The sequence below is a fragment of the Chelmon rostratus genome, chromosome 5 (assembly GCF_017976325.1).
Source record: "Chelmon rostratus isolate fCheRos1 chromosome 5, fCheRos1.pri, whole genome shotgun sequence".
In the NCBI taxonomy this organism is placed as follows: domain Eukaryota; kingdom Metazoa; phylum Chordata; class Actinopteri; order Chaetodontiformes; family Chaetodontidae; genus Chelmon; species Chelmon rostratus.
Genome location: NC_055662.1, coordinates 28,360,298 through 28,386,569, shown reverse-complemented (window position 1 = coordinate 28,386,569; position 26,272 = coordinate 28,360,298). Strand labels below are relative to the sequence as shown.

The following is a 26,272-nucleotide window of genomic DNA, read 5'->3' as shown; positions in this document are numbered from 1 at the left end:
GCTACATTCCATTACATTTCCAGCCTGTAAGTGCCTTGGAATTACACGTCCCATCCTGAAGGAGTCCTTTTTCTTATTGTTTAGAGAGTGGTTAGCATGCCGGGGATGCTCCAAATACGATTTTACATCCACTTATGGAAATCCATTGTTCCTTGAACATTTCCACATACAAACCAATATATGCTTTTCTAAGAGGTCTAAGACCTCAATTACATCAAAGGCAGTTTGTCCTGCTGCTGGGCTGCCTGCTGAAGGGCTTAAACAACTGTGTCAATGCTACCCCCTTGTGACCGCACTGCGGCAGAAGCATTTCCTAACAGCCATCTTTCACTGCAAGAAATACTGGAGGAATGGTCCACTTCAATAGCACAGAAAACAATCAGCAGACAACATTTTAACTTGGATGAAATATTACAAAGAGCTTTTATAATGCAAACAATTTCAACATTTACAATGATGATAATAATAATAATAATAATAATAATGCCCATTGTTGTGCACAAGTATTTCTGTGTAACACCTTTATTACAATAGAGTCTGTGTTCTTGTTTTGAAGGGCAATTGTCTGACGTCTTCACAGTAGTTTGAACTATGAAACGGTGAATAATAAAGATTAAAAGAAAATCTGAGAAATTCTATTTGCACGCTGGAATTGAAATGTGTCATCACAGCACCTACTGCACGTGTAGCTCCCAGATCTCCTTCATTAAAACCAAAGACGTCTAGAAAGTTGCTATGCTGACGTGCAGACAGATGTGCATGTCAGAGGCATGAGAGGGAATATTTTGGAGGGCACTCCTCCTGCTGTCCCAGCTCCGGCAAGAGGAAAGCATGCAGTCTTTTATTGTATGGACTTGAAAAGAAATAATTAGACACACAGATATATAATTCTGCAAAGCTGCATGGCTCACTTGTCACATGTGGCAGAAAGAAAAAGGGGGCTGAATTCTCTGAAGTGCAGTTTGCCATGGGCCGGCACTTTTATTTCCCAAGTTTGCTCTACCTTCAAAGACAGAGCAGGTTTGAGAAGTTGGAGGTTTTTCTTCTTTGTTATTGTAGTGGAGTCTTGGGGAGCAGAAACGGGGAAATATTTTAATAATATTAGTATTTTATTTGAAGATAAGCCACATTTAAATCTGAAGTTACACTAAAACTAAAGCAAATGTTGTTCAGCAGATGCAGTTTGGAATATATGTACAATAATAACCTAAATCTGTTCCTTCTGATGGATATTTTAAAGGAACTAACCGAAACTGCAGCAGCATGTTATAAAAGTCATGTTCACCATAATCACAGCAATTTTCTGTTAGAATTTCTGTGATGGAAATTAAGATCAACTTCACCAAAGAGTGGGAGGAAGTAGATCATCAATCACAATGAATATGCCAATACTAATAATCATCAATGCAAGCCCCAGAAAAGCATTTTAATCCTTTAACTTCTGATGTTTTTAACATTTCACAATATTCAGTAAAAAGCATTTAAACCAGCTGACGCAGTTTAAAGGATTTCCCAGTAAAACCTACACATAACCTACAGTTTGGTCCATAAGTCCCCGTGCTCCTACGAGGCGACGTCAGCTGGGGCCATATTAGGGGGCTGCGCTACACCTCACACAGCCCACGTCAATCACGGGACATGTGATTGCAGGAGTCCCCGCCTGCCCTCTCATTGACACCTCCCATTGACTTTCCTTCACGCAGATCAGTGAGCCTAAACCATTTCATTCAGGGTGACCCACCACCACCACCACCACCCCCAACACGCAGGCTGGACAGGTTGATTTGTGCCTCGCTGGCAGGCTTCAACGCAGCTCTGACTTTTATCCACTTAAATATGTATATTTTACCTGACTGTATGGTTCCATCCCTCATTAATAGTCTGCGCACACTGCAAAGCATGGCTCCTAGCACCGTGCATGCACGCCACCAAAACAATGTTCGCTTGAAAGGAAGAGAAATAGTGTTTGAATTATTTTCTCCCCTGACCTTAGGTCCATGTATGTAAACATGTGACCTAATATCATGCTACAGCCCTGTTATTTATGTCATATAATCATTTCAACTCCCTCAGGATGCAGTCGGCACACAAACACGACCAAAATACATATTTAGATTTATTTGTCTGCAACTGTCCAATAAAACATATCCTTTGCATTTCCATCTCTGGGCTTTGGTCCCAGTGGGAGTTGCTGGCTGAGAAATGTTGTGCTTTCAAGCTTCAGGGAACAGCGATGTGAGCAATGTTCAGGGTAGAAAAAAAAAGTGGTACGCTGCCTAAGTGTTGTACTATAAAGAGAGAAGAAGTAGGTTTTCACATTCCAAAAGCCTCCGAGGGTTTTAGCTCTGCAGTGGAATGTGGGTGCAATCATCATACTCATCTCAGGAGAGACTATAGCAGGCTCTCGACCACTCACTCAATCTCTTAGTTTCATTTTCCTTTTATCCCTCTGTCTGTAGCGTCGTTTTCTTTAAGTCTGTCCATCTTCTAATGTCCTCCCTCACTGAAATGAGCCATCTGAACGGCATGTTTTCTATCAGGGGGAAGCATTTTGAAATACCCAAATGAGCCGCGGTTATGTCATTCCTATTCGTGGAAATAAAATGTACAACTTTGTAATGAAACAAGTCGATTGTAAAAGCGGAATGAAATATTTTATGATGTGCTTATGAAGAAAAAAGGAATGTCTTGATGAAAGCTGTGCCCTTCAGTGCAGTGTGGATTTCATCCTCATGCCATCCACACATGTTTTAGGGTGTTTGTGGCAGGGGAGGCATCCCCTCTGTGACCAGAGTCATAAATGAATTACTATAAAAAGGGTTACTCAAGGGCTGGATGGCTTTTACGTAATTGTGCGGTGGTGAAAGGGGGTAAGGGTCTTTCCATAAAATTTCAATAAATTGTGCATTTTCTCAATGACTTGTTGCCCCAGTGAGCAGCACAGTCAGAATACCAGACTGGAAGAAATGGGGTGCAAATGCTGGCAGGGCCAACGTAATTTTGAAATGTGAACCGTTAAAAAGGTAGCAATATGCTTTTATTGTATATTTAGGCTTATTTGAAATGTCATCAGAGGTCGTCTACGTGTGACATCTGTGCAAAGATTGACTGCTAAATGCGCCTCATATTCACAGAACGTTACGGGGCGAAATGAAATTCATGACCAGACGGCCAGCCTCCCTTGAGGAAATCTTAGTTAACACACTGTTAAGTACAACAGCAAGTTAACTGTGTTCCAATATGAAACATTTGTGGCTTACATGATCTCATTTACCAAAGAAAACTAAAATAAAGTAAAGCCAATCAAACATTTTTCATGCAGACTGGTCCTGACGCAGCTCAGCTCCAACAGTGTGATATTCCTCTGAAAACTGGAATAATTATGGCTAAACGAGCAACAATCAAAGTTAAAGTGTATTAATTAACCGTTTAACAAGGTCAGCAACTCAGTTAATCTCCTCATGGGTGTGGTTTGATCAGATATGATTGACAGCATTGCTTTATATCGATTGGTGCATGGACGTCTGATCACTGACTTCAAACTAGCGAGAACAGCTAAAAAAAAACACACACAAAAAACAGAAATCTCCCACATTAAATGACCAAAACTATTGAACTTAGCCTAAAAAATGTAAGTTTATGTAGGATCCCAACTATCATATGAAGAAAGTGACTGAGGAAATAGGTGTCCAGAGATCTTAAAGTTGTAAATTAGCTTAATTTGAATCACAATGCGTGCTGCTCATATTAAAACGTCCCGTCTTACGGCTCTGAAATGGTTGGCAGCTGCTCTCTGGATATCTGGGATATTGGTTTCTCCCACTTTCTGTAATTAGCAATGATCAAGAGGAATTATAAGCGGCGGTTAACAACGTTGGACTCCTCAATGACCCTGATAGATGGTCAATTATAGTGATCAGGTCGCGGCGTTTATTGGATTTAAAGTGGCAGTGATGGGCCCTTTTGGCCTAGTGTGGGTAATTATCACATTTCTGCATGATTTAAGGCGACAGTGTAGAACGCGAAGGACTTGACTTAAATTTAATCATTTTCTTATCTATGTATTTATGCAAGAGTTAACAATGGATGGCCATGAGTGGAATAATGCAATGAGACTGGGATTAGTGTGATATCCACGTAGTGTATAGCTGCTGCGCAGGACATGTCATATCTGAGACTGGAGGAAAATCTACTGCTTCAGACAACTGGTGCCAGAACCGGGCGCTTTGCCGGAAACGTCTTGCTTTGTTCGCTTTTTGTACTTCACAAATGTATGAGTATAATTCACTCCAGTGCATGAAAGATGTGTTTTTGAATCTCGCTTTAACTTGTCTTCAGCTCGGGTTTTTCTGTATTTTATTGTGACCTCCGCAGGGAGCTACATTTTTAAAGAACGCTCCGACTAAAACATCTCATGGTCAACAGCCTCTGGTTTAGCGAGCAGTGGGAGGATGCCAATAGAGAGCAGATGCTGTACACTGATCACAGTTGTCAATAAATTCTTCCTCTTCCTCCCCATCATCCATTATTCTCTGCCTGTTCCACAGCAAAGGCATCTCGCCACTCTTGCTTAGGAGCCCACAGACAGCTTTCTGAATCCAGACACCTGAATATGATCAACTGAAAAGCTGCTGCTCAGCTTCTCTGGTAACGCAGGGAATACATCAGCGCCTTGTTTATTTACTTTTCCCACATGCCAGAAAAGGTCAGAGTCAGAGGTTTATACTGCACGGCCCAAGTAGAACTCAATAAAAGCCCAGCAATGAAAACAATATCATCCATATTTTAAACAGCTGGCACCAAACAGAGGGAGCCTTACACTAGGGTGCCAATTATTCTACTTCTCAGGGTTTCTGCAGCAAACCACAGTAGCTCAGGTGTACTTCCCAAACAAAACCATTATTTCATACAGTTTGTGATCATTCGAGAGACAAGTAAGCAAATGTGATAGCTATCATTTAGATTTAGGTGCATTTTAATCACGAAACACTAACTAATGCTTAACGCTGAGGGGGAAAACACAGATTTACTGGTGTTTAAATGCAGATGTTTTTCAGGCAGCGAGTGCGGTTGTTTTCATAGTCTGGGTTTGTTTTCCCTCCATGGACTTATTAAAGTCAGTGCAGCACAGTCTGTACTCTATAATCCTGATGTATTATTAATCATGTCTTCCTGTGCAACTCCAAAAAACTTCCCTTTTTGATTTTTTAACGTGAAAGCGCAGTAAATTTGAAACGCAGCCAGGTCCAGGATGACAGGATGCTTTATTTTCTTCCTGTTACAGAATCCAAAGCAAGGAACTACAATGGCGGCATTGTCTGCTGCTCGAGAGTTTTTGGCACAGTGCGCGCCTGGTATGTCCATGCACAGTGCAGCGCGCACGGAGCACGGTGTCACTCGCATCTGCTTTGGTAAGTCCACAAGTGCTGTCATGCTATCGAGACAGCTGTTGACAGCTCAGAAAAAACAAGACGTTTCATAGCTGATCTTTCTAGAATTGCATTAAATTGTCATGTAAGCAAACGTCTCCTTCTAATAAGGCCTTTTACCCCTCATCAATTCAAAGGACTAATGACTTGTTTCATTCATATATTGTCAAATTTTCCTCATGGGAAGTTTTCAAAATGCCATCAGCTATGATGCTAAAAGCCAATACTTTGCTGTTACAATACCCTGAAGCACATATCTACCACGAAAGATGAAGGAAATCATGTTTGTTTGAAGCTTCAAGCTTTGTCAAAATGAAGAGAAAGAGCAGTTCCATTTGAACTGAATCAGTCAAAAACAGATTTTTAGAAGACAGTCTGTCTCAGGGACATTTGATGAGGGAGAATTTTCTTTATCAAGGCTACACGAATGATATAGATGTCAAATATGCCAAATATCACTGCTTCTTTCATCATATCATCATATTGTGTCTCCCTTGTCATAGTTTGGCTAACATCTCAAAAGAAAGCTTTGTGAATGTATATGAGATATACCAGCATGCACCTTGATCAATAGTCCCAATATATATCTCTGCAGCAGTGTGAGAGTCGTGCTCACATATAGCACCCTGCCATCATGGCAGGTGCTCATGGCATTTTTTCTCCTTTTTTTTTTTTTGCCTCGCTTGGGTAAGATGATAATCCAAGCCTAGTCCACTGACAGACTGCAACATGATTCACTTGGACAGTGACTGACTGCACATCCAATTTGTTTCAACTCCGGAGCAGCAGCTTATTATCTGAAATGCATGAGATGTCTGTGCATGAGAGGCGTGATCAGCTGGGGCATGCGCCGGGGCTGCTGGGAAAGTAATCAATAAGGGATTGTCTCTTGTAGTTTAGGTCGACACATTATGACAGAGCTGAAAATTAAACAGGCAGATATTAATAATAATGGAAATCAGAGGCTCATGGGTGAGATCGGGGGGAGGGGTGAAACTCAAAATATGTATCATGTTCGGCTGTGGGTGTATGCGTGCAGCAGGGGGGTGGAGGGTGAGTATTCTTGGTATTTTGGGTTTTTTTTTCTTCTCTGGAAGTATGTGAAATATGAGACGTGGATGCAGCAGCGATGGCTCAGAGCGTACGTCTAAAATCACCTTACATGAGCAGCATTGGCAAATATTATTGTGCCCCTTTTTGAACTTATTAGAAATGTCCACTAACCACAATCATTAAAAGAGGCTTACATGTGTGCTTGTTTTATGGTGTTTCAGGTCACACAATGGAACTTTCTGGCTCAAGCATTAAGCCCCTTGTGGGTTTGGCGTCTAATTGATCCATAAAAGTTCCCCTCGGATTGATGCTCATAATAAACAACAGCTGAAATGACACAAGAGAAATCAGATGAACTCGATCTGACTGTAATGCATGCATAAGTTATTATTTAAGATGGATTTAATTACCGTTATTTTCCACGTGTCCACCGCATCTACTCTTGTATTGAGAAAGTATCGGCACAAACAGGAAGCGCTCACACGTGGCTCAAGGCTTGAGACGATGGAGAAGAAAACAAAAAGGCATCTTGTTGCATGTTGTGAGGGGTCATGAGCAGTAAGAGTAACACGGAGAGACAGCTAAAGAGAGATTCCCCTGCCTTGTCAATTAGCCACGCAATCCGTTTCTATTGTTTGAGCAACAAACGCGGCATTGTGGGTGGGGGCGGGGTGCAGTGGAGGAGTTAACAAACTGCATTACAGCCCATTACTGATGCAGTGTCATTGATTATTTATACCCTTATAAAATGCCCGGCTCCCTGGTGGACCAGGCTTGCTTGGCTAGCTCTGATAAAATGTTCCCTCTAAATCACCACACCAGGGCAAACAACACATTCAAATACATGAGAGAGCTGAGTGACAAAGTCCTGTGTGTATAATAGATGTGAAGATCAGCGTATCAACAACAAGAAATACAGAAACTGTTATGATCACTACATCTTATTAAACTAATAACTCTTTGTGTTGCCAGTTTTTTTTTTTCTTTCTTTGGTTTGTTTGTTTGACGTGCGTCTGATACTGTACGTGCCGTTTGATTAATCTTGTTTGGAGGAAGCTGCTTCTTGTAAGAAAAATTGGACGGTACATCACATCCCTCCTGCACATTTGTCCACAGTGGATATTTTGCATTAGTTAGCAGGGGAGCAGATGGCCGCTGCGAGCCGAGCTCACGTTCAGCACTTTTTTGAACTTTCATGTTGTAGGCGTCTGCGCCGGTGCAGGACCTTCTCCAACCAGTCACCTCACCATGGGAATAGTCCCTCTCAGATATTAATGGCCGCCCTTGCCGAGCCGACCACCTCAGCATAAAGCCCACTGGGACGTAGAATATAGCAAATGCCACACCTTTCAAAGCCTCGCTTCTTAATGACACTACGCTGACTTTGTGGCGCCTTCAGACACTCCCCGAATAACAAACATCAACCGCTTAGTCAACTAAAACACCCATGTAGTAATTTGACATGCTGCCCTCTAAATATTTGTTATTAGTAAGATATATTGCTGCTCATGAAACGCATCCTTTATCATGCAGGTTAAAGGTCCAAATTCCAGATGTCCCATAACACAGCAAGTGGAAAAACATGCAAGAAATGCACAGCGTGTCCGGATGGTGACAAACGTGTGCCAACTGAATTGCAAAGAGGTAAAGTAAGTCCATATTGGACACACTTCCCAGAGCACGGAAAGTATGAAAGAGAGGACAACATCTTGTATCATCTATCTTCCTTAAATGCTGAAGCCGTGACAAAGTGGATGGAGAAATTATGATAAATGATAAGACGTATTTAGTCAATATCTGTAATTCTCTTTCTTCACTCTGCTGTTTTTATCCTCACATTGTTCAGTGGAAAAGACACCCGTTCATTTAAAGAGCACTTTGAAGGCCAGATTGTGATCAAATTGAAATGGGCATCGTACATGTTAATATCAATATCTCCGTCCGGGAGATAGATTGTCAAGGCGCCCTTTTGTGAATTCATATCTTATTTACACGGTGAGATAAGTATATATGGACGTAGGTGTGTCTTTGAACGCAGCTTTCACAGAAAGCACAAATGTGGACCGTCTGCATAGCGGGACAAATTTTAGACTGGTCTAAAATATTTGTGAATGTTCAGCCACTTCATCAGCGCAGCTTGAGAAAATCAACCATTTAATTCAATTAAAAGAAATCTTTGGGTAAATGTCAAATAATCTTATGATATTTAGGAAGGGGGTTATTGATGCTTGGCTGTCCATCTGTGACATGTAATACACATTTTAAAGAAATGTGAAGAACTTATTTAATACGTCCACTTCCACTGAGTGCTTCACTGGGAGGGGTTACTGTGTTTCAGGCATCCAGGACTCCAGAAGTGAAACAGACTCTGATGCTTTGAAGCACGTCCAAGTCTTGGATGCACATAAAAGTTTCTGAGTTCAGTCGTCTGAACAAACAAAACAGCCAGAATCTTTGAAAAAAAAAAGCCAAAGGTACAATAGTGTGTATACTCGCCATTTAGGCAAATAATTAACTCTCAGAGACATCTCAGAAACATCCCGTCATCAAGCATGAGATACAGCTGCCTGCACCACTGAGGGCATACTGGAGATAACATGAGTGCACATCATCTTCAAACCCTCTGAAGTTTAAATCGATTCATTTTGAGATTCAAGACACATTTTTCAGTTTCTGTTTTTTTTTTTTTGCTTGTTTTGTTTTTTTTTCACTTTAACCAGAGCGCTTTCAGTGAAAGCAACAATCTCTTTCTCAGGAAGACCTTCACAACAAAAGATGTAAACATAACAGGAAATACAAAGATATATTAATGAGAAGTATTTTAAACTCCATTGTGAAGCAGAGCTTTAGTCAACGATGAAAGGATAATATGGTGATGTGATGCTTCCACACTCTCAGAAATGAGCTCAGCCTTGAACTTCTGTCGTTTTAGAAAGGAACTCAAGCTTTATTTTAGCATTTTGTGTCCTATAGATAGCAATCTGAAGCCAAGTGGACAAAAATCCTTCAGTTCATCCTACTGTCCCCAAACGACTGGGGCGACAGTCAACCTGGTTGCAAATGTTTCTTTCATGTGATTCTGCAAACCACAATAGACATTTTTTTTTTTTAATTTGGACATGTCATAGCAGGAAAATCACAGCTGTGTTATCTTTGCCAGTTCCAGGCTGTGGTATTGAGCATGCAGGGCCACTCCTGAGCATTATTAGTTACTCCTGCTGTGATGAGTCTGAATGTTTTACCTGTTTTATTCTAAAAAAAAAATGCAAGATTTTAAAATTGAGTGAAGAAAATGGTGACCACTGTACTGTACTGACAGTGGATAGTGGGCCCGTCTAGCAGCGGCTAAGAGGAAGTGCTCCAAGCTGGTAATGAACTGTGTGAGATGTGTGTCAGTATGAGCAGCCCTGGGAACTGAGAACATGACAGGAAGATGAGTGAAAAGTACCATGCAACACAACGCAACATCCCCTCCAAGGAGAGAGACGTGACGGTGGCTCATAATGTGTAATATCTTGTTACCCTGCTCACACACTCACACACCAAACCCAACTATTCAGAATCCATAAAGGATTTCAATCTCCAACACAAGATGCCCGAGAAACATCTAATTACACGACTGAGGAATGACTGAAGGGTGCAGTAATGGACTGAATGGTGACGCTGTGAAACACCTTGTTACAAACTGTTTCCTGGATGCCATCAGTCACACTGCAGCAGGGAAACGCTGCAGCAACAGGTAGCTGACTATACAGTCAATGGACCCCAACCTCTCTGTGTGCTTTCACACGCAAAGTAAGAGCGTCCGAAGGGAAAGGACGAGGACGGGGACGAGAGCGAAAGACAAGGGGATCATTCTGCCCAAAAATGTTTGCAGAGTCGATATTGAACACCGCTGTTGAGGTTACTATTTATCTCATGCCAGCCAAGTTGGCACGCACATCTGGCGCTGGGTACTTAGTGCAATTATTTATGATTTCCTCCAAGATTTAAAAGCTCTTCGCCCGGCCTTGTAATGCAGTAACTGATTGCACTGCTAATGTAATTAAGGGGAGATTATGATGTCCACGTGGCACACCAGATGGTGGCATTCACAGCGATGGGGGAAGGCACAACTGGCACACCACTGCACAAGGGCAGTGAGGCGCAGTCAGTCGGAGCAGTCCAGACTCCCCACCAGACGGAGGAAAGTATATGCGTGTATGCATGCGTGTGTGTGTGTGTGTATATGTGTGTGTGGTGTGCATGCACGGATGCATGTGAGTGTGTGGGTGTGTGTTTGATGATAAGTTGAGCGATAAAGTGTAAGCTGGTAAGAGACGAGTGTATGTAATGTACTACCAAAGAAATTACTTAAACTAGACTGACCATCTTTAGATGTTTGACATGGACGCAGGCTCAAAAATGCACCATACATCCAATAAATTCATCTTGGAAAGTTGTATGTTATCTCCAAGGATTTTAAGAACTCTCTCCTTGTCTTGATGTGATTTATCTTTAACTACAAATGTGAGGAAATGAATCTGACAGTTCCTACATTTTCAACTTGTGCAAGTCAGTGCTTCAGCCAAGAAAACAGATGGCATAAATGGAAAATTAAATCAGATTTGGCAAAGCCATCATGTTTCAGGAGATTTTTCAGCCAAGGCAACAACGAGACTGGACCAAACTGACCTTTAATTAGAAAAAAAGCATGATATTATGGAGCCTTGCAAGGCTGTATCCTATGGGGGCACTAAGGGTAGGCTTCTTAAAGCTTGTTATTATAAGCTATTCAGGAGACACAGGGATTTTTTTTTTATGTGTAGACAGAAAAGAGAGGAGGAGGGGGGTAAGGGTCATATATGAAATGAGACCTGCAGATTTCTACACAGCCCATAATGGGTTCATGCGGGTGATGGGGACATTGGGGCGCAGTAGATTTCCCAAGTTGAGATAGGGATATTATTACTCTCGGGGTGGCAACACAGAAATCTCCATCTTCAGTCCCCAGACTAGTGTCAGCAAATTACACAACACAGTGTATGACCTTTACACATGAAAAGAAAACCTTTGCTGTTTTTTTTTTTTTTCATTTGGGTGTAAAGTTGTTCACTGAGGTATAATTTTGGTCCAGGGGGCTCTTCTGTCATCCACTGATTACCACTCTCCACTAACATTGTTAAGACTCACCACAGTAAGTGTGCGATACTTTGCACGTGATAAGATGATCCAGTGTTTATGGGGTCGACTTTAACTGAGATGTGCCATAAAGTATGCATGAAACAAAGCGTGAACGAAGAAATCACAGTTTTAATGAACCTTTTCAAAATGCCAGCTGTAATGCTATGCATCCTACACTGGCATGCTCCCCCACAGAAATCTGCCACAGCCATCATTCATCTTACCCCACAATCCTCAGCATGCGATGCGCCGCACATTAAAACACTGTAATAGCTGATGGCTTTCACAGTTAGCATGTGTTGCTGATATCTCCAGACTCTCAATGAGTGTTTCATCACCTATTCCATAATTAGACCATTACTTTAGCAGGTGTACATCTTCTCAGCCGGAGCGTGTGATGTTTTTTCTTTTTTTTTTTCCACTGACACCTGAGATTTTAGCTTATCAACTTCAGCACTACCACAAATTCTACATAAAATGAGCATGCCTTTTTCAGTGGGTTGTCAACACCTTGACATGGAAGCATGTGTAGGATTGGGTATGTGTGAAGCGGGTGGTGCTGATGGTCGGGGTGTTGCAGTAGCTGATGGAGTAAGAGTATTGTAGAAAGGAATTCTCATCCACCGTGGATATTTCTCTGCTACAATTATTTGTCAGTGATACTGACACACAGAAAGCTGCAAACATTCAAATGCTGCTGTATATGATCTGCAGTGTCTGGCTGCAGTGTTTTACTGTATATACGGTTGGTGGTCTGTTAACCACATGCAGTAATTCTCAGTTTCAACAATTATCACCATCACTTCCTTATTGACATACGTTACACATACATATGCTTAAGAAACCCTTCTCTTTAAGAAACTTCATTGAGCTACACCCGTTTATTACTAATTTACTTTACTAAAATAAGAGAGTCAGTAGTTTAATAATGTTTACTAAATCTCAATTTTATTCTCACTTATTTTTAACTCAAACTCGTTTTTTGAAATACTGAAAGGTTCAGTAGGTACACAGCAGCCTTACTTCTACAATTTGGACAAGAGTAATTATATGTTAATTAGTAAGCTTTAGACATGCTGGTATGAGGATTTGTTTGGACAGAGCCGTGCCAGCTAGGCTTAGCTGTGTGCTAAGCTAAGCTAATAGACTGTGGTTTTATATTCAGACAAGCAAGACGGCAAGACTTGGCAAGATAGCAAATAGTTAATATTTAAAAATTACTGAGGAGAAGAAGATGAAGTGAGTGTAAAAACGTTTTTGCAAAATATAATCATAACAGAACAGCAGGAAGGTGCTAGCAAGCTACTGGTGCAGCTAGCTTCATGCAGGCCTGTTGTTTAAATTGCATTTAAATATACTGTATCCGTGAGACGCCTACAATCAGAAGCGATACAAAGGCTGGAAACGCATGAATTTCCCAAATTAAAAATTTAAACTAACCCAAATATTTGTCAGCAAACATGCAATATTTTGCCAACGTGGAGGTGGTGGAAGTTGGCGGTTTTCCACTGAACGTCTCCCCTCTAATTACAGAAGCCTTAGAAAAATGTACAAAAGGGAAAACTGATCGCATCATGTGCAGCCATGTAAGCCCATAAATACATTTCACAGTGTGTGGCCCCAATGAAGACACCATGCTGGCATATGGCACCATGTCACAGAACAGAGCAACAAGTCTGAAATTTGAATAAATTAGGATAATAGTTGCACAATGAAATAATTTATTTGATTGGTATGATGGGGGTAGAAATAATAAACTGGGTGATGGGGAAGCATCTGTCGCCCCTCGGTGTTTTGGACAGTCTACAAAGACGCTTTCAAGTTTTGTGATCTGGAAGATGTACATCCTAATGTTACCACTAAGCTAATACATTGCTCTTTATCTTACTTTATCTGATTACAGTAATGACATGTGATGATTAGAGAGACAACCAACTGTCAGAAGCCATGACCCATAGATACATCTGTGTAATGATAGTCGTTTAGTGAAGCACAACCTTAATTTCGTTACCATAGCCAAATTGGATCTCAAAAGTTATTGCAAAGAAATATACCCACGAGTCAATGGGGCATTGTTGGCCCAGGCCTTTATCCTCTATGTGTACACAGCTCACACTGACAAAGTAAATTGGCACATTTAACCTTCATATAGCTGTCTGATGGTGCTTTCATAAAATGTTCTCATCTGCCGAGTTAAATGTGGAGAATGCAGTGCTTCTGTGTTGCTCATTGACCCAGCAGCATCTTTTGATTTTTGTCAGCAACTCATGATGTCAAAAAGCATATATGATAATTTTTTTTTGTTAAAAAGCAACTATAGTGAGTAAATTTAACTGCAGACTGAAGACTTATTTAGCATAAATTAAAACTATTTTCCAAAAGGAATTGTGCATGGCATCTTAAAACAATATAGGCCTATAATATCTTATAATAAACTAGGAGGAAGTGAAGGGATCACACACTTAAAAGACTGTGTAACTATAAAAAGTGTCCCCTGAAATAAACAAACATATTTTAAAATGGTTTTGATTTTATTAATTTATTTATTTATTGTCCAGGAAAAAAAGACATGAAAACGACAACCCAGAAGGAAGATTGGTTAATCAGTAATTATCGATCGTACCCGGAAGTATTTACTTCCTGCAGGTTGGCGGGGGTCGAAGTCCGAAGTTGAAAAGGTGACAGCGTTCAAGAGACCAACCAGGTAAACAATCACCAAACCAGTCTATTCTGGATTTTAGTTTCACTTTCTAAAGCTCCGACAGTTTCTGGTGGTCTTACAGTAATTACTGTTCATCTGTATAGCAGCCGGTCGGCAGGTTACTCATAATTTTTATTAGCCAAACGCGCAGTTGTGACGTTAGCTAACTTTGCTAGCTAGCCCTCAGGCAGCCACTGAGAAAGCGGGGATCCGGTCATGTGACTAACTTACTGTAACTGTAACGCTAGTGAAGAGGTTTTCTGGCCACTTTCAAAAAGCTGTACAAACATTTAAATACACAAATAATCGAAGACTATGTTTGAAGGATGCATGTTACCACTTTAAGCTAATGAACAACATGAATGAAGTATTAGCTAACATCTAAGTAGCTGAATAAAGAGAAAGACAATGTGCGCATAAACCGCATTTCTACACCTGTAGCTCCTGTTTAAGATTGAATGGGCTGTTAAATAGTACAAGTATTAAATGTGTATTAGTAGCTATTTTCATGGCCTCTCCATCTGCATCTTCTTATCTGATTAAATGGCTATTGATTAGCCATTACTTCATGTATGACACAAGAGCTAAACATGAATGTAATCATCATAATCACAGCAGTCCTGCAGTTATATTCATATCCATAAGTATGTTACAGAGCCATGGTGTTAGCTAGATAACTGATGTGTGCATATTGTTGCAGGGTGTATTTACAATATTCACAATGACACGGTAACTCCTTTGTTTTCACCAACTCTTATTTATTCCAGCTTTTCAACACTGAGGTGACGTCTGCCGCCCACAGTAAGATTTAGACCAACTCACAGGGACTCTGTAGTACGGCTGTACTGCTATATGTAGATAAAACTTAATGTTTACTGGAGTTATTGAATATCACCGACACACTATCCCAGTTTGTGTATCATGCAGGAATACACAGCGAGCTGGAAATAAGTTTGGATGGATTTCTCTTTGGTCTGCCTGGATGAGTCTCTAAGCCTTAATGTTGTGCAGGAAAACAAAGCTCGTTTTGAACAAATTAATGTTACAAAGAGATCCTTCATTCTATTAGCTAATTTGCTATCCTGTTTCATTTGAATAAGTACAGCTATCTAGCATTTGTTAAAGAGACAGCTGTTTCTGGAGTAAATCCCCTAATTTGATCAGCTTAATTGCAATAGATTTCGTAAACATCAAGATTGAATGCAGCAACTTTGTCAGTTAGTACAAGAATGCTTTAAACCTAATCGAATAAAATTGCGTAAGGGAACCATTGCAAAGCCACTTACCCTGTAAAAGGCTCGCATACCCATTAGGGAAAAATTCCCTTAGACAGGAATAGATAGCAATTGATTGGGACTTCCTTGAAAATATGTGATCACTCCCTCTAATTTGTGATTTGGTGAAGTCATTGGGTGGTCTCCAAATGCTGTTTTGTCATTGGTCTCACTTGTCATTTGATCCTGGATTAGGTGACCACTTTTTCTTCTAGATCCTAATAAGCCTCATCCAGAAGTCAATAATGTGGTCATCTTAGCCAAGAAAAACCCCGTCCATCCTCGATGTAATGACCCTGAAGGGTGCACTGCTAAAGTTGTTTCACTATCTGCATTTTGTTCGTTTTCATGTGTGTTTAAACGCACCGTGTAAGCAAATAGTGCATTGAATTGCATGATGTAAGCTCATTTTCAGAAGGAAAAAAATCTGGATCATTGTGAGTTTTCTGTGGTGAGATGCCAAAATATGATGAGGCTGTTTTTCTAACGCAGCTTCGACATGTCCGAGGTGAGCAGCCAGCTGCCCGCAGATCCCATCACTGCAGTTGGAGTAGTCACTTCACTCAGCAAGGCCCCTGACGACTACTATGTTGTGAGTATTCATTCTGAACTGTGGGGGACTCATGGTTTTGAAACACAAAGTCAGGTTTAATGACATTGGATTAATCTTTTAAAATCATTTTAACCTCTTTTACTGTAAAAGCCACAGAAGTACAAAAACAAGAGAAATAATTATTTATTTAATCGCGTGAGCTTTTAAAATGGTTTGTCAGCTTTGTAACATGACCTAAAAATCACTGATCGAACGTCTGAACTGAAATCTGATCCTGTTATTTTGTTAAGTTCGTGTTTGCTCTCTGCTGTTGGTTGTACATGTAATTGTTGTAACTGTATAGCACAACTTTCAGCCAGGATGTTGGCAGCCTTCCAAGGTGTTTTTGTCAGAGCTGTTAGATGACTTATTCATGAAGTTTACTTTGATGATTAGGAAGATTCCCTTCCTGACATTGTTATTGGTTGCCACCAGTGTTGCAGACACACCAGAGGCGAAGGTTTAATGATGTTTGGTTGATGCCCACCAGAATCATGTTTCCCTTATATTCAAGTACCACAACAACTTCAACAATAATAGAAATCTGTGAGGATATTTCATCTCATCTTGTAGTTTGATTTATTTCACTAATTTTACAAAACAAATAACGCACTGTAGCCAAGACTACTTATACATTTTCCATGACCGAAAGAGGAGAAGGAAGAAGAAAAATGGATGTAGTGCAGGATCGGCTGGTTCATGTTGACGTTTCTTTGTTGTGAAAGAGTAGGAGAGGCTTAAAAAGAGAAGAGTGTGACTTGAATTCAGCACAAAACAAGCTCAAGGGCAGATCTCTCTTCCTCCCTCTCTCTTCCTACTCTGACTTCTTCTCGTTTTCACCCCACGCCCGCAAACCCTCCCTGTTCCCCCGGTTTCTAGCTCTTCCTGCTCCACCCTACACACCCAGCTTGTTTTAATCTCTGGCAGATGATGGTGGGTTGGCATCAGAACGCAGCCACTGGCGAGGAAACTGCATACATACCACACGGTAGTGACAAACAGACAGAAACCCCATCAGACTTCCTCCTCTGCTGCTCCACTGTGCCAGTACATTTCAGTTGATGTGCAAATACTGTGCATGTTCTTTCAGGCTAAAAGCAAGACACTGCCTGTTAATGACACTTGTTTATCTCTATAATAGATGCTTAATCAATTTCAAATGCAATAACAAGTATTATTATGGTGATTTTTTTTTTAGCAGCAACATCAACTTTATGCTGACCACCGTGAGGCTGACATTTTTTTTTTTTAAGATGGAAGATGGATGGATTGATTGCCATGAAATTTGGTGCACATATCCATTGTACTCAAAGGATGAATCTTTAATGAATTAATCCTAATAACTGATAATAAATCACATTCCAGTCAGCCTCAGCTGTACTTTGTGTTAGTGCTAATTAGAAAATGTTAGCTTGGTGACGCACTGAACTAAGATAATGAACACTGTAAACATTATACCTGCCAACAATTTAACATTGTCATTTTTAGCTTGTTAGCTTGCTGGCTCTAGCTGTAAAGGTTAGTCAATTGAAAGAAAATTAATCAACCATTTTGATAAACGGTTAATTGTTTCAGTCATTTTTCAAGCAAAAATTTACTGTCACAATTGGAAGGATTTCTTTGTTTTTTGGGATTGTAAATGACGAGTCTTTGGGTTTTGGACTGTTGGACGGACAAAAGAAGCAGTTTGAAGACGCTCTGGGAAATTGTATTGAACATTTTTCACAATTTTCTGACAATTTATAGACTAACAAATGAGTTGTTTAATCATAAAACTAATTGTTAATGAAAATAATCATTAGTTGTAACCCTGTTGCTCACATTAGCATGTAGTTCAAAGCACTGCTGCAAAGTACAGCCTCACATAACCATTAGCATGGCCGCACACTCGTACTGTTGTTCTTGAATAATATTGCTTCCTGTCTGTGTGACATGTTTGCCGCCTGTTAGGAAAATACTCCAGATAGCTTAAAACATATCTTTACTAAAATCATTTTAGTGGCATATTTCAGTCTGTGCACAACTTTCAAGGTAATAAAATATCGCCATTATACCTATGACTAAAAAGTCAAGTACAAGTTGGCCTCTGAGATAAGATTCAAGGCCTTTCAGACTCTGAAGCACTATTTCAAATGCATTTGTCCCATCTTCAAGAGCGTCTTTTGAACATCACTATGTGGTCTTTCATCTGCAGACTTAAAAAACAAACAAGAATATCAACGCTCGGCATCAGTGTATTAATGCAGCTCTGAGAAGGGGAAGTCTCAGGATATTACGCTGTATTGAATTTTTTCCCTTTCATTCTAGACTTCTTTTAGAATTCCTCCTTAATACTGACTGCTTACCGTACTTACCGTACTTTTTATACAGCAGATCAAAGGGCTGATTAACTCTTTTGCTCTCTGATACGATGCACTCACATCTCTGAACTTGAGCAGGTTGTTCCAACACAGGAGAGCACAGGCCCAGATCAAACACCGTTCCACTGGGATCAGGAGCTTTGCTGAAGCACCAGCAGCCACCCGACATCAAACGCACGCTCACACTCTGTGCAAGGGTTGCAAAGGGGATACGCGTGTACTTCAGATTCACCTGAGCATTTGACATGTTATGCTCATAAACTCATTATTTGAAGATGCCTACTAGCTTATGATTAGCTAGGATGCCTGGGTTTACAAACCCAGTGGCTCCTTGTCCATCTTTCTATTTATGTAGTTTGAATATTTGGCAAATAAGCTTATTGGCTTTCTCACCAGGAGTTAGAAGAGAAGATACCGCTCTCATGCTTAAGTGTGAAGGTGCTTAGCTTAGCATGGAGAGTGGAAGCAGGGGGAAACAGCTAGCCTAGCTCTGTCTAAAACACCTCTAATGATCACTAGCTAACATGTTTTGTACAGAAACAGAAATGTTAAAATGACTCTTTATTGCCAGACGATCAGCAGAGACACTGCACACATTTTTTTTTACGTATTTTTGGATTTGTAGGGATTAAACAAACGAGATATAGTTTGTTAAGTGAGCTTGGTGGCAGGCATATTTTTAAATTTTGGAAGAATTTTTATTCCCTTGCTTCCAGTCTTTGCCTAAGCTAAGCTAATCATGCCCCAGTGCTAATGTTACTTTAAAATCTTCCCCTTTAATTCTCAGCAAATAAACCAATAAGATCAACATTCCACAAGATGTCAAACTGTTACTGAAAGTCAAAGAACGGCTTCAACAGCCGCGGCTGCTGAAGTAATGTGACATATAGTCAGTAGTCAGTTTATTTATTTTACTACATTTTTCAGTCTCTTTTCAGTTTTTCTGTTCTTCTTTAAAGAGACCAGTTTGTTCCCTGTACCTCTCTCATATCTTCTCCACCTGGTTTCACTCCCCAGAGATATTTTTGATTGTATGCCTTCATATCTTTTTATTCACAGCTGTGCCGCTCAGTGCTTCATAGTAACTTGCTGGTGGTGTCTGTCTCCAGAGATCCTTCATCGGAGTATTCAGCAGCCCCCTAAAGACTTGTTTCGCAGGTGGGCTTTTAGATCACTGCAAGCTTTAGATTTTGGGAAGTGGCAGCTGAATCTGTCATTGCCTTTTAAATCAAATGATACAACCATATTTCAATATCAGAGCCACGACGTCTCTTATCAGAAACGTGGCATTCTTCTCATTGAAGTCTGTGTAATGATGGAGCCATACAGTGCCAAACTTGAAAGTGTTAGAGAAGAGCCATCGCAACTTTACACACGCCGTCTCCGCCGTGGCTCAGCAGTCGGCGTTTCACATTCAAGCTGCGTCGCATCCTTGCTGCCGGCGGCTGTGGCAGGATGATGCCTGAGGTGCCTCCGAGGAGGACCGTGCCCTCGTTACTCCTCAACTTGACTTTGGGTTTCACAAAGCGAGCCCTTTGTTTACGCTGACAGGATACGCTGGCTACTGACCTGGAAAAAGTGGCCAAGACGGGTTGTCTTGTAAGGAAGAGGGAGGCTGGTGATGTATAGGCTCCTTCTGGGACCTTTCATGGAACTGCTGTTGGAGACGCCCCGCAATCCCTCTCCCCGCTCATCCCCTGCTCTTTCTCTCTCTCTCATCCCACTATCTATCTCTGTTCTCCAGTCTAGTCTCCGCTCTCATCCCATCTAGTCAGTGGTGGTTTTTCATGAATCTCCCCATGCCATGTTTCCCCCACCCAGTCACCGAGGTCATTCATCATTATTGTCAAGGGGGTAATGTGTGTGGGTGGGTGCAGAGATCTATGACTTCTTCATTTGAATGAACCTCATTAGATTGACTCTTCTTTGTAAAGGATCCCTTTAGAAAATAACTCTGGCAGTTATTTAGGTGATTCTCACATGATAGCCAATGGAACATGACGCTTCAGCCGAGCATATTTGCTGGAACGATGGAAGAGTCAGTGTGATGCAGTCTGCAGGTTATATTTTGCTTTATCATTCTGCCCTGCAAACCTGCATTTACATAGCAATGTAGTGTTGGACCTTGAGCTTGACTCGTGGTGCCTACATGCTGTCAATATGAAGCAATCTATTATTTTTACTGACTTCCACTGATCATTTACAACTGAGAATGAGCCTATTGTACAAGGACAGGCTGCTCAGGTCTTTGCATTTAGACTTATTTAGGCATGCACATGAGATTGCTTTAAATCCTCTGTAATTTATTCTTAGAAGACTTGTCTGGTTTAATAATAGAGCGATCCACGTGGGGTATTTAAGGTGCATGTGCAGTGTTCTCAGTTTACCTGTGTCTTGCTCAAGGGATACTACAGTAGGCTCTAAAAAAAAGATATATTCCACATTCACCCCAAATACAATCCCTGCTTTCCCACAGAAGCACGTTGAAGTTTGGTTTCCTTATTAGAGCAGATCCTTGTCAGGGCATCTTTAATCAGCCCGGTCCCGAGAGATGATATTTTTAGCCACCTTTTTGGAGGCTAAGACTCCTTTACCCACGCAGAGCACTAATGAGATGGAGCGCTAGTGTTGGCAAGCATTAATTAAGGCTAGTATGCAAGGGAAGAGGCAAAAGCAACACGCTCATGGCATACATACATTAACTTTATCCCACCTCCTGCATGTTTTTTTTCCCCCCTCCTTGTTTTTTTTTTTTCACGTAGGTTGCACAAACAACAGATGGCTCTGACGCCGACCTGTGGAAGGACGGTTTATTCAAATCCAAGGTCACTCGCTACCTCTGTTTCACCAGAAAAACTGTAAGTGTGAATGTAAACTTCTCTCTTTACCCATGCATTCTGCACCAGCGCCTCATCTGCAGCACTTTTTTTGTTTGCCAGCGGTTATTAGCTCGGTTTTCTGCCGCCAGAATATCTTTATGCGCTTCGCACTTTGATCAGTGAAAGCCCCCTTTAAAAAGGCCAGCGTTGGCAGTGCAGTTTTGAACTTTTACATATAATAAATTTGCATGCATATTCCAGAGGAATAATACCTTGGTGAGATATTTTTCATGTTTTACGTCCTCCTGAGAATATTATTTATGTTTATTCATGAAATAACAATGAGCTGTATTTTAACTATTCCAATTTATTCAATCAACAGCGTCCCCGTAGAGAAAATGGTTGCCAACCAGTGATTCTTGAAAACTGATGCACATATAATTGTGAATATGAAAATACTCCTTTTTATGTAAGAAATTACTCCACAAAAAACACTTTCAGTTTGGTCGTGCTATATATGGAGCTCCCATTTTAAGCAGCAGCGGGCTCTTCTGTGGCTGAAACGGTCTTTGAAGGCTTCTCACAATGCTGTTGGGTCATTTTTGGCCTCGTCTCCCGCCTGCAGCCCACAGCTGATGGCTTGTTGCGTGGCTGTCATCTGCTCTGTGACCAGGCTTATCAACCTGTCTCACCTCAGCTCAGACAGCTTACTATTGGCTGTCTATTCATTTGTTTCCATGGCTGCAGGTGGATAATGCAGACAGTATTGTAAACAAAACCTGCATTTTTGTTATTATTTCGCAACAGCTCAATTTTAGGACTTAATCAAGTCTTTTTTTTTTCTTTTTTTAACAGTTTGTCCTCTAAAAAATAGCCAGGCCACTTGGCAGCGGCTGCTCGTGCCTGAGCTCAATCTGCTCTTCAGTTTAGTATATAGCATACAAATCGCCTTCCCCTAGTTCCTGTATATTATCTTAAATGTGTGTCCACATTGTTTTAAAGATTTTGACACAAATAAAACATGACAGAGCCATCAACAAAGGCTATTTTGTCTGCCAGTCAATGGAGCTCCCACTGTAATTGTCTATGACAAAAACAGATTCTGTAAAATTAGCCCCTGAATTACGTGGGGGGAAGTAAATAGTTTGTGATTTATCATACTCTAGGTTGGAGGTAGAAAGCCCCTTTTGTCAGGCCCTGATGGAAGAAATCTCTCCAGCAAAAGGGGAAAACACTAAAAAAAGGTTCCATGCATAGTAATAACATTCATCCATATTTCTCCTTAAGTCAGTATAAAAACTATGAATAAAAAATGTCTCTAATGGTAATGACTGTCGGGCAACAGTAGCAGTGAAATCCAGCCTTTTCGGACGCGTCGAGTCACGCCTGGCTCGCCCCACTCTCCACCGCCGCTGTGTATTATTGCAATTTATTATGGCAAAAAATGAAAATGTAATGGGAGGCAGGGAAGAGTCATGCTTGAAAATGTCAACTACACAGTGCCTGATTGTTTTTAACCAGTCCCATTCTGTTGATTAGGCTGCCTCCTCTGTCTCCCATCATCCCACAGCTTCTCGCCAAAAGGTTGAGAATGATTACGAGTTCACAGATGCATTCTCTCACTGTAAAAAAAAAAAGAGATGCTATTAGAGAGTAATTACTTCAGCTATTTTGTCAACCCTTCTCTTTAGAGACTTCCTGAGCTTTTAGTAAATCATTGACTCTTATTATCTCTACATTTTATTTCCTGAGTCCTCCAAAAAATGCCTAACCTTTTCTTTTTCCTGCTCTCTTGTCCTTTAAAAGATGAATTTGCATACATGACTTTAAATTCCCTCTCTATCTTTTAGGGGCCCGACGTTGTTGTGGACATGAAGGTGATTGACATTAAGGACGCGTTGCCAGAGGGCTTCACACCTGTGGAGGAAACAATGGACACAAGTGAGTAAACAGTCAGTAGCGACCACGGGCTCGCTCCCCCCCTCTTCTTGTTTTTTCGCTCTCCGACCAGCTTATGCGGAGGTCCTCGGGGGCAGCTTTGCTTGAGATAGTGAATGTTTTATGGGTGCAGGTTAGCTTAATTTATGGCAGACTGTGGGAATAAAATAAACATTTTGCCCTAGAGGTACAAGAGAAGAGAATCATGAGTCATTGTTTATCTCAGCTGGAGCTGTGCTTTTCTTTATGAGGGGCTTATTTATTTATGTATTTATTTGGGGAGAGGACGAGTGGATGGGGGTTATCTAATATTAATGAAATGCATTCCCAAATGCTTTAGTGCTTTTTGAGTGCTATGTATTTCCCCCTCACTATCCATGCCTTGGAAATGTAATAATATTTTGGTGTGGGGAGTGAGGACAGCTTGTTTATTATTTTTATTATCATTGCATTTCCACTGCACTTTTCTAGTGCTGCAGTGGAAATAAATGAGCGAGGCACAGATGCAATATAAGAAAGCAAGGCAATGCTTTTTTTTTTTTTTTTTTTTGCCGGAACGAAGAAAAGAGATTATGCTTTGTTTGGCTATGTTGTAATTTAATGTTTTATTACTTTATGTGAATCCATGTTTAATGTATACATGTGACATTATGTATGAGTTTCTATTGAGAGTATCCGATTTAAATCCCTGTTGGCACTAAAGCTGATGGAGGATTCACTTGCTTCTGTCATTTTACCGACTAAAATGATAAAAATGATAATAACACATGTGGATTTTGTGGCTTTCCTCTGTCCAGTCATTTCCCTTTGAGCACAGCGAGTCACCCAGAAGCTGATATTAGCTCATCTCTTATTCTGACGCTGGTGATGAGTAAATAGCAAAGTCTAAGTGGGATTTGTGAATATATATATTTCTCCAAGAGGTTCAAAATGTCCATAGATTTCTTTTTTCAGCTTGAAACTCAGAGATGACAGAATTAGATACGCAACCGCCAATTCCTGTCTGACACCCTCATGTGTACCTGACTCATCAGAGGAAACTGCCATGAGGAAGAGGAGGCTCTGTGTGAAAATCAGCCCTCGCGCTGCTGCCAAGACGGCTGTATATGACATCCAGATCATTGCAAAGTCCAAGTACCAGCTTGTTAACTACACGTGTGTCGGGTGAGCTGTTTGCCACTGGAAACACATCAGTTCATGGTGTATCCTCTGTCAATCACCATACTTTCTGATTGTCGTGACGAATAACTAACCTGCTGTTCGAAGCTAAGTGAAACGCTCTGAATGTGTCTTCTTCATCCTCACACAGTGACATGAACAGTATGAAGGTGTGGTATCGAATCGGAGATGTTCCTCAGCCTCTGTCGTCCCAGGAAACGTCCGCTGCGGCTAACAGCGACGCAGCTCCGCCCGACACAGCGAGGTAACACGCCACGATATTCAGCAGGGCCTCCTCAAGTTTAACTTTCCTCCTTGTTTTCGTTTGTATTTCACGCCCAGCGTACTCTTGAGCTGTTGTTACGCTCGCGTACCGTATGTACGACAATGAAGACACGAGCAATTGATCACTCCCGGGCAATCTGCCGTAAAGGTTGTGGCCGGACAACGAGGCAGCGAGGGCGAACCGGAGAGACAGGTTAACTAGACAGGATCCCCCGAACAAGAACACGAGTTCAATGAGGGCTAAACTCCTGCTATTTGTGGTGTGTCCCGGGAGGCCGAGGCAGGTCGCTCCACCGACTGGTGACAGGAGTGTTGTTCTGTGCAGACAAAGAGGAGGAGACGTAGCCCGGAGAGCGAGCGACAGCTGCAGAGGAAGGGAGGAGAGCTCCAAGATCTCCGCCATGCTGGAGTGTGTGCGTCCCCTCCTCTGCTCGCGCTGCTCAGGCTTCCTCCGCCTCAGGCCTCCGAGTGAATGGAGCAACCCTTTGTACTGTGTCCAGATCAAACAGCTCAATTATTTATCGCGACGAAGAACTGGGGATTTCCACAGCAAATTGTAAATAAACAATCGAGACTCCTTCGGTGTGGCGGCGCTGTGGAGAGGGAAGCTTGGCACGGGGCGCTGGTGGGTTTGCCAGCTTGAAGCGCTGTGCTTTGCCATCCTGTGCTGAGCTGAGTAAAAGCCACAACAGGCCAGAGTGGTGGATGCCAGCAGGCGTATTCAAAACAGCGCTCCCGCTCACATGGCCGCTAAGCGGGATGAGAACAATAGAACGGATGGCCGTGAATTCAAAAACGAAGTTCAAACGGGGTAGAGTTTTGTGAATTGTCCATATTTTGGAAGTGGATGGTCAATAATGTTTGATGTGCTGAAGTGATGGTGGGCTCATGTGTACGCCTTCGCAACTCTTACCGGTAATCCTCCGTTCTTTTGAAGCCCACTTTCAAGTTGGTGAGGCTCAGAGGTTGGAATAAATTGCACCTCGAAGCGACTCGCACCCCCTCCTGATGCCTGCTGAGATCACAGGCTGCGGGTTTTGTATTAACATTAAAATTCATTCCACAGTCAGAGTCTTCTTTTGAGAGTATTTCCATCCATAATGCACTGACACATAAGGACGGCAGTGTGGGCAATTTAGACAGCGGCAGTTCTCTGACTGTTTATCTGGCATCCTCTCTGTGTAGTTACATGCACTTTAGACAACCATACACACAGCGAGGAATATTTCTGTAGTTTCTTTAAAGTCTCTGATTAGATGGTTTGACACAGTGATTTATAAACAGCTCTTCAACACTCACTGATTGCTGAAGTAATGCAGTACTGCAGTGTAGCTGTCTGTGTAGTATCAGCCCACTATACTTTATTCATATTCAGCAAGAGAAAATTCTCTCCTCCACGCCTCCTTCGGGCTATCTATAACAACTTTATGGCCTTTGGAGAATAGCACCTCTTAAATTTAAGTGCTCTTTACAGTCAGTGGAAAAGATGTTTTAAATACA

General features: G+C 41.4%; 1 protein-coding gene across 1 annotated transcript in view; it reads left to right on the top strand.

Moving 5' to 3' along the window:
* The first annotated feature begins 16,119 nt into the window (after positions 1 to 16,119).
* mvb12bb (multivesicular body subunit 12Bb) overlaps positions 16,120 to 26,272 on the top strand; it is a 31,014-nt gene continuing 20,861 nt past the window's right edge. The window contains exons 1-5 of the mRNA XM_041937997.1: positions 16,120 to 16,212; positions 21,335 to 21,430; positions 23,242 to 23,332; positions 24,364 to 24,493; positions 24,639 to 24,752. Coding sequence (XP_041793931.1) covers positions 16,120 to 16,212; positions 21,335 to 21,430; positions 23,242 to 23,332; positions 24,364 to 24,493; positions 24,639 to 24,752 — 524 coding nt within the window. The remainder of the gene's footprint in view (positions 16,213 to 21,334; positions 21,431 to 23,241; positions 23,333 to 24,363; positions 24,494 to 24,638; positions 24,753 to 26,272) is intronic.